Raw genomic sequence first — 9,907 nt, 5'->3', positions numbered from 1 at the left:
TCTTTTATTCGTTGATGAACAGGCAACCAATGCAAATTCACCTATACTGTCATTGACAATCAGTAGACATCATTGCATCATCAAGGTCTCAGAAAACAGCGATGGATTCGTTAGCCAGAGGCACCAGGATTTTCCCAATGGGGGTCCTATGTCCCCAGCGAGAGTGTTAAGTGGGCATGGTTGGGCATCGCTCAAAATCTCTCAGAAGTGGTCCTGTGGGCGGATTTCCCAGAAACGGACAATTTAGGGGTTTCAATGGCTTATTTAATCAATTTTAGAGTCTACTAACATGTAAGAAAACAAAAAGATGTAAAATATACATAGTGTTTTTTCCTGTCCCAAGCCAACGGCCATATGACCGTTGGTCAATGCAGCTATAAACCTTTGATTTAACACTGAGGGCCACACCCAAACTTTGATTTGCCATAAACCTTCGTGGACTGCTTTTATGTGACCTGCAGCCACACTCTGCCCGTCTGTGAATTTTGTATGATCCAGGCATTTACGCTACCCTGGGATTTATTATTGCTGTTTGCTTTCATACAAGATTCAAATCCATACCATAACCTGCACCCTGACTCCTAAGATTGTAACCTATTGTATCTATCATACTGTAGCACTTAAATCATGGAAAAATATACAACTGTTGTTTTAATAATAATATTTTTATTACATATATATGGTATTTGCATTGCAAATTATTGTTACAATTTAATCGAATTATATTGTAACTCATTCTTAGATCAATTAAAATAAAATTATAAAGAATCTACCAGTACAAGCCAAACCCCTTATTTAGGATACAATTTCATGTTTTTGGTTAGTGTCCACTAAATAGGGGTAATAGGGGTATCCCTATTCAGGGACACTTTTTTTTTTAACCTTGATGATGTCCTTTTAATAAGGGCTCTAGAGCAGATATACATATAAAATAATATTAATGGCTGAGGGTGATAAAGAAATAGTAATCGTAGATCTAAATGAAGAAGACATCGAATGTCAGAGATGAAAGAACCACTACAGTACTCCACATGGGTTTGCTATCTTTCTTTTCTCCGACATTCAGTGTCTTCTGATCTACGTCTACAATTACTTGTCATTAAGTACCTCAATGTTCTTTACATTATTATTATTATATCATCATCATCATCATATATTTGTTAACCACCCAATAATTCCTTGATATTTGATGATCTAATAGATGCACTTGTTTATCATACATTCACTCAGTTCCCATAATTCCTTTGCTTTATCTTCATTCTTTGCTTCATCGGATGCTTCGCATATACAGCAGTGATTCAAGTATAGTCCACCTGTCCCTTCAAGATCATTGCTAACTGCACAGAACACACTAGTTGCTGATCCTTGTTGCTGTAAAAACAACATACAAATGGTTGTCTTAAATATTTGGGCATTAATTTAAATTGTACTATATCAATGTACTATACAGCCACATTTGTATCAGTAGAATGATAAGGGAGGCCTGAAATAGCACTAAAGACAAGTGTATTATGGAGGACTGAGCTAGTATACAAATATTGACTGCTCATAAGAGGAATGGTAATATCTATGTTCATCACCGAGGGGCTATAGATTTCACCGTTTCTGGATTATAGACCAGTCAATATTTGTTTTATATACCTCATACATAGATTCTACAAAGCTTAAAAAGGTAATAAAAAGAGTACCCACAAAGTAAACCCAGGCTTACTTCCTAGCCACAAAGTAGACCTGTAGGCTTACTTCCTAGGCCTAGAGTGTCAAAAGGCCAACTTCTCTCAGTGTCCTACTAAGAAGTCACACCACCTTTCCCATAAGTTACACAGCATCATTATAAGTTGGACCTATAGATTACATCGTGATAGGAAAACTGTACTATCATGACGTAATCTAAAACGTGAAAGTACTTTTTCCCTGGGAATTCATGAACTATCATTCAACCTACGTCATAGGCGTGATGGTTGAAGTTATTACTACCTAGAATATATGTATGCGGTATATAACATCTACAGGCACATTATGGAGGTGTAAGGGCAAATATGGGAAGGATGTGATGATAGTCACCTAATGAAATCTGAATACATCGAGTGCTACACTGTTTATGTCCTCATCACATAGTCTATTTCGTGAATATTTACCTGGATAAACCGACTAATTGCCTATTCTTTCTCATACATGAGAACACCCCTCAAAAAAACAAAATGGAACAGTCGGCCCTGGCGCCAAGCACAAGCGATCCCGCAGCAATGCTTCGTCCTCATTCTTAGTCGGTTTATCCAGGTAAGTATTCACTCATAGACTACCAACATCACCACTGATTTGTGTAATTTAATAAACTGGATTTGTAATAAAAGATTATAATCACTGTTTGCTGATCAAAGGATATGGATGTAAATCTCCCTGTAGGGGCCTATCATCAGAGTTGAGTTGAGTTGAATAGTTTGGTGGTTAAGATGCAAATGCTTTGTTCAATTCCTGTCAGTGTTGCAGGATTTTTCTCACAACAAAGCAACTCTACTCCCTAAAGCTGATATTGAGATTTAGTTTGTGTAAAGCATAGTGAGTGTATGTTTGTCTTGTGAAACAGATTGTCACCTGCAAGTTGGATAGTGATGTATGTGGCAAAGACAAACCAAACCAGTCACTCATCACAAATATCTATTTTGAGTTATTAACACAGCGTTAAAGAGTAAAATAAAAGCTATAAAATGGCTTAAAAAAATCATTCAAATCTGACGATTCCTGATGAATTTCCAAGCGCTTAAACATACAGGTGTTTAAAGAACAATATATGAGAAATCAGCCTTCAAAGCTTATGATTTTGGGCATTTCTCATGCACAAACTATCATCAAATCCTTAAAAAGTGTTGTCTAAACATTGAAAATAGGGTAAATAACAGCATAGCATGATGTATAGACATAGAAATGTTTGTTTAGTGCAATAAAATAGATTTTTGAAAATTTGACATTTCAGCATGTTTTGGCCATTTTCTCTGAAACACAATTTGCGACGAGTGACTGGTTTGGCTTGTCTTTGCCACATATTCTATATTAGTTATTGACAATCCTTAGTGTATGTATTTTATAAATAAACAAAAAACAACAAACAGAATAAATAAATAAATTAATTAATTTTAATAAATAAATTGATTGATTGGTTGAATAATTAATTTTTAAAAATTGTTAAAAATGAAAATGCACCTACCAGGGACTTGGTGAATGGCCTAACTAGCGCAAACAATATTCGATATAGCCACCAGTTCTTCTGGATGCCTGTGTGAATCATGTTTCCTGGATGCAAACTATTGCTGGTTACTCCTTGGTCCCTGTAACGTCTGTTGTATTCATTAGCGAAGAGAATGTTACACAGTTTGGCCCGGCCATATGCAAGAATTGGCCAATAGTCCTCCTGGGCCATGGAAGCTGTCTTCACATTAAATTCTTTAGAACGCAATTCAATGAATCTACACACAGAAAAACAGCAAAATATTAATATATCCTAGTAAAGCTATTATTCATGTTGTAAAAATAAAATCCAAAAACAGTCTTGTCGAATTGACAATCGTCTTCACATGCTTATTGGTTATCTACAAAAAATGTTTAAGGCCTTGTTAATTGTTTGTCTCATATCTCTCCTCTTTCCAAAAAATCTACTGCAGAATGCAGTTTTTTTATGGCCTAATTTGTTTTATATTTATTATAAGGTCCACAAATAGGAATTTTTACATTGTATGTTCTGGAGCATTCTAGCATGTAAATGGTGGATATTATTATTCTTTTTGATAGTATGTAGCCATTTTAAATGGGAAAATAAATATTACAATTAATAATGCACTATTAGCACAAGTACATGTATTTAGAAACTCTGTGTTTCTGTTTTTGAATGGTTATGTACTCACCGGTGAGATTCTGAAGAAACCATGACGACTCTGGATGGTGCGGAGGTGATTAAAAGGTCGGTCAGCAGGTTGACTAGGTAAAAATGTCCAAGATGACAAACCTGAAATGTAGTTTCATAGCCATCCTCTGTCGCTGACCATGGCATTCCGAACACACCAGCATTACAGATAACAACATGCAGAGGCCTGTCAAAAGGTTAAGAACAATTATTATTGAAGTTTTAATGATGAAAAACATTTTATTTATTTACTTATTTCAACTTTATACTGGATGGCACTCTCAATGCAAAAGCATTGGTTTTCATTTTGGTCCAGATAAAAATTTATATAAAAATAAAGGTGAGAAATTTTACATATTTTTATATATTTTTCCAATCATTCAACCTCATCATGATAAAGGCAGCGGTGGCGTCAGAAATTTGCCGACAAGGGGTCCGACATGTCTGACTGAGGGGTCCAAGCCAAGGAGCCGACGAAGCCTCGGTTGACGTCCCAGAATAAAAACTCCCTTGTAGGGTTCATGGGGAGAGTTTTTTTGCTTAGTATGGTACAAAATGTGCTTTTAGACCACAATATTAGGGATTGGCAGCCAAAATAACGTTATTTGGATAGGCAAATTATTATTTCTTTTTATTTTATTATCTGACACCTGGTCGTGCATCATGGATAAAGGCTGGGTATAAAATTCTCAGGAATTTTATGTATTTTTTATCTCATTGTTAAAAAGTTGAAAATCTTTAGAGGGCTTTTGAATCGGCTTTTGTTAGATATCTAAACCAGTACATGAACATTGGTTGCCAATCTAATGTTAATCCCAGTAGTTAACATTTACATTGATAGTACAGTAAGTAGCCAAATCGAATCAATCTTTTTTTATTATATGAAATAGAGTTGAATAGCTTGGTGATTAGATGCTTGTCTTCCAATCCCAGGGTCCTAGGTTCAATTCCTGTCAGTGTTGCAGGATTTTTTTTCTCACGACCAAAACAACTCCACTTCCTAAACCTCATATTGAGATTTAGTTTATGTGAAGGATTGTGTGTACTGTATGTTTGTCTTGTGAAATAGATTGCCACCTACAATTGGACAGTGATATATTTGCTATTGAAATCCTTCATCATTTTCTCATAGTAAGTGGATATCCCTTTTCCAGCACATACATACCGGATGCTAAGACTTGAACCCATGACCCTGAGATAGGAAGGAAAGCATCTAAACCACAAAGTCACAGCACCATTCTAGTTGCACAATGGGACCTGATATTAATCCTTAAGGTTTTCCAAATTGGTCTCACCATTCTTTAAGTTTATACGATTCTGCAAACTCTTTCACACTACAGAGAGATGCCAGGTCACAGTTCATGACCTCAACTTTAGCTTCAGAACGCTCCTGTTTAATCTTTTGTATACAGGCCCTGGCAGACACCATATTCCGACATGCCATGGTCACATGTGCACCATGAAACGCTAATGATTTGGCTGTTTCATAGCCTTTAAAAAAAGAAAAAAATAATATGAAGCAAATAAAGGTGGTTTGCTAAGCACCACCAATTCAATTTCAATTTCTTCATACATACATATATTCCTACATGCATACGTATTCATATACAATAAAAAGTTTAGATTTCCCAATGAAAAATAACAGGAATGTTGTGGGTTATGACTTTAGTAAGATCAAGAATGCATGAATGAACATTGCTCACAATAACTTTTTGTAATGATTCATATTTTATTCATTATATTTTGGTTCCATATTTCTGGTACGTTGGTTGGTTTGTTTGTTTTTTTTTGTTTTTTTGCTTTATATACTCACAGATGAACTAATTGCACTGATGCAAGTACAAAAAGAGTACATTGGTAAAACTTTGTCTACACAATGTTCTAACACTGCATATTTTCTGTTAATCCAAAAATTGCCTATTGAGGGAAAAAAATAATCTTTTTGTAGAGCAACTTACACTAGCACCTCACAAGTGCCTATTGTTGCTGCTGCTGACTGCTAAAAAAAAGATATGCTTTTGATACTGCCACTTACCAATGCCAGAATTAGCTCCAGTAATGATGATATATTTTCCTGTTAAATCTCGTGCTTCCAGTACTTTCATAGCTGTGCTGTACGCATCAAAACGTTGGTTAAATGCTTTCTTATTGGGGTTATGCTCTGTGGCAAATGCAAGTCTGGGGTCTGTATATGTTGTCCTTTTTGAAACATGGCTGATAAGAACAAAGAGAAAAAAACGGACATAACTAAGAAAACATTGACATTTTATAATATTATACATCTATTATATTATATTACAAAATGGTTGTTATTGAAGTATTGGGGGGGGGGGGGTGGAAATGAGTAGGGTGTGCAGGCACAGATATTTCTCCAGACATGGACTCTCCATAATTTTAGGTTTTAACACATTTTGTTCTCAAAGCTCTACATTACATCCTCCTACTATGTCTTTTTAGCACACTCAATCCTAAATTTTATAGCAACCAATTTCTCTCTCCTCACTTTGAAACGTTTTGCTTTCTCATCGACATCCGACAATTTCAAACAGTGTATTTAAACTACTAAAAATTTACCTTTTCAACATTGTTTTTCTTAATCTCTATACATTTTTTTTTTAATCCTAAAAGAGCATTAAGGCCTGTTATATTATTTTCTATACCAAGCCATAATCAAAACTAATACTAGTAAATAAATTATAATTGAATATAAAAAATAATAGCCACACATCCATACTAAAGAATACATTGCATGACCAGGCCACTTATGAGAAATCAAATGAAGTTTGCTGCAAAGATGGCATACGGCAAGTACAATTTCAGAATTGTAATAATTCCGGTTGCCATAAAGTAGTACTTACTCTACATACATTAATCTTCCCTTTTCATCAGTCTTTTTAGCCCAGCCATATGGAAGCTCTGAAAAAAAATGTATTAAACCAAACATTTTCAATAAACTAAATTATGATAATTCTGAACTTCTACTCAGTTCCCAATATACTTTATAAAAAGGTCAATAAAAAATGAAAAATGTTTTAGATAGTAAAAGGTCAATAATTAGATGTAATAAGATGCACAAAGAAGAAATGGAATGGATATGTACTGTGAGAACTGTTGAAAAGAAAAACTTGAAATTTGAAGCAAAGAAGGAAAGCACTTCGAGGAAAAAAATGAGTAATGATGTGGTGATGATGATGATGCTGATACAGGACTAGAAATGCTCCTTTTACGCTGCACAGTAAAAGTATAGCCTTCCCATGGTCTGATCATTCTCTGAGAATTCATAAGTAGATGGCAATGGGATTATGAAGTAGGAAGTAAATTGAGAGTTACACACTCTTTATGTTATTATTCAAAATTCAAGATTTATTCATCATATACAGCATATGATTTACTCACCTCCTGTTACCTGTTTAGTTTTCCCAGTTCGTGGATGCGTCCATTGTGTGGTCTGCTTTGTATGGCTATACAATAAACAATAATAATTAATTAATAAGTAATTGTTTATATTAGCAAGTGTTATTTGTCCACGAGTCAGTGGCGTAGCTAGGGGGTCAAAGGGGGGCACGTTCCCCGGGCGCCACGTTTGAGGGGGCGCTGAAATGGGAGAATGAGAGTAAAAAAATAAACACTTTTAGAAAAACACGACAAAATTGATGTATTTCGTCAGGCATGAATAATTTAATAAGAATCCGAATGTAGCTGTTTTTAGTGGCAAATTCATAGATTGTGATTTCTTTTCAGTCCATTTTGACCGTTTTCTCTTGTTTTTATCCCATTCTGTAATGATTACATGACTAAAGCTCATCCTGCCATACCTCAATATCAATATTGCGCCCATTTTCAACAAAACAAAATATATTCTTTGTTAAGTAGAAAAATGTTTAGGCGCAACAAAGAATATATTTTGTTTTGTTGAAAACGGGCGCAATATTGATTCCTTGCCAAGAGTTCTAACCCATACCAACCGTCTTGCATTGTGTGGGACGGTCCCGCATTTCAAAGTGATTTTGGATGAAACACGCATTTTTTGCAGAAACAAGTTCTTTGGGATTCCTACCACTTAAAAAATAAGTGGCTAATAGAAGAAAGTTTTACCTAAATTTATTCGAAAAAATAGGAGGAATCAACATTGTTTGTTTGTACATTGGTAGTTGCGTGAAAATATTGTTGTTAAAGCTATTACTGTATTACAAAGCTCATTTCCATTGCCTTAAATTGCATTCTGGGTAATTGTTACGTCATGTAGTGTATCATCAGCCTGGTAAATGATTCATGCGGAGTCAAAATGCAGTTGCGATATGGTTCTTATCTTCCTAGTCCAATAATTAAAAAATAATAAGAGAACAATTTCTTGATTTTCAGTAGATACACACCATTAAAAAAATCAGTTTCACAACAACCCTTTAAAGGCTAGGCCTAGCTACTCTGTCCTGCTCCTGGATTAATTTTCTATTTGATTACTGAGGTACATGTCTATTATTAAACTGAGGGAGTACCTATTCACCCAGTAGATTCTTAGCGCTAATCAAAAACGTGATGATGAAAATTAGGTACTATACTCGTTTCCAACACAGCCCCATTTGATCATGTATGTTTATTATTACTATGTGAGAGGTTATTCCATGATTAGGGTTGGCCTATTCCAGCCACTAAGTTCACAGCATACGCCCTATAGACTATAGTATTAGAAGAAGCCGTGTCAGTGGCTCGTTGTCCCAACATGTGATCATGAATATATATTATAACATGTTTATTCCTGATCCAGACAATTTTAGTGCTAATCGTATTGCATTTATTACTATGTGAGGTTATTTTTAATATTTAAAAAAAACTACTGACTGATTTAGTGGACGGGTGAATAGGCCTAGGCCTAACTTGTTTTTTATTGTTCACACGCATGGCAACATCCGATGAGATGAGTTTAAAATTGAATAAAAATAGAAAAAATAAAGTTTCTTCACTTTTTATTTTTGTTGTAAATTTCTAATATATGTAACATGTCACATGTGATTTTCATCCATGTAGCTTTCATATTTTTGGCACAAAAACAAATATAACCTAGACAGTGTAAGATAGCCTTTTTTTGGCCTCCAGTTAGGGCGCCGCCAGCGTTTCAGCCAGATCCAATGTAAACATTGCAAGGGGTCTATACTATAGGCCTAGCTAGGCCTATATTAGATTAAATGTTGGAAGCAATATCTCAAAGATAAGCGAAAGAATATCCCTTTGTCAAACTAGGCCCTTTGGAAGGAAATCAATGATTCTTTAGACCCAGGCCGATTCTTCATTTCCCAATGGCAAAAGCGGTCTTCTTGAATAATTCCTACCACTTAAAACAGCATTCAAGCGCTCATTATCATAAAACACAGTAAGTGATCATTTTATTGCCATCTGCCTACGAATACATAGGGCCTAGGCCCTAGCCTAGATGTCTTACTTTGCATAAAAAACAAATCCATCTTTATCAGTTCGTTCTTCCCATCCAGCTGGTAAGTCATCATCACTGTCGCTGTCTATATAACTTCCTCCAGTAGCCATTTGATAACTAAAATCTGAGATTTAGGTCCACTAGAGCGACCCATGCAGAGAGAAATTTGGTAAATATTGCATAACGCCCTCTATAGTTCTTTGGGTAAAAACTTATTTTGCTAGAAAACGGTATCAATTGAATTAAATTCAATTTCATTGTTGCATACATAATTATTATTATTTTATTTAATACTTTATTGTCTATGGTTTAGCATTCGAACGCAAGACCTTCTGACTATTTGTATTCTATCTTTTTTTTCTTATTCAATGAAGTTATACTGAAATTTAGAATTGATAGTGGCTAACCACAGAAATGCATGTTGTAGGCCTAGGCCTACCCCTGGATCCGCCCCTGGGATTGTTAATTATGTTTATTTTTGATTGTTACAATATATGTTTTTGTTGTGCCGAAAGTATATCAATAAATCAAATATAAGGCATACTAGAATTTGAATTGTTAATTAATTTTGATGCAAAAAC

The 9,907-nt window shown here is 34.9% G+C and overlaps 1 protein-coding gene across 1 annotated transcript; it reads right to left on the bottom strand.

Moving 5' to 3' along the window:
* Positions 1-658: 658 nt before the first annotated feature.
* LOC117115001 (WW domain-containing oxidoreductase-like) lies at positions 659-9,500 on the bottom strand. Its single transcript, XM_033258632.1, has 8 exons — positions 9,336-9,500; positions 7,295-7,359; positions 6,757-6,814; positions 5,934-6,112; positions 5,194-5,389; positions 3,900-4,085; positions 3,206-3,464; positions 659-1,371 (listed from the first exon to the last, which is right to left on the bottom strand). Exons 1-8 carry the CDS (start codon positions 9,434-9,436, stop codon positions 1,195-1,197), a joined length of 1,221 nt encoding a protein of 406 aa, XP_033114523.1. The 5' UTR covers positions 9,437-9,500; the 3' UTR covers positions 659-1,194.
* Between the last annotated feature and the right edge of the window lie 407 nt (positions 9,501-9,907).

Source organism: Anneissia japonica, unplaced genomic scaffold (genome assembly GCF_011630105.1).
Source record: "Anneissia japonica isolate Jap-2015-1 unplaced genomic scaffold, ASM1163010v1 scaffold119_len492752_cov174, whole genome shotgun sequence".
NCBI classification, from domain to species: Eukaryota; Metazoa; Echinodermata; class Crinoidea; order Comatulida; family Comatulidae; genus Anneissia; species Anneissia japonica.
Note: the sequence above shows the minus strand (reverse complement) of the source record. Positions and strands in the feature narration are given on the sequence as shown.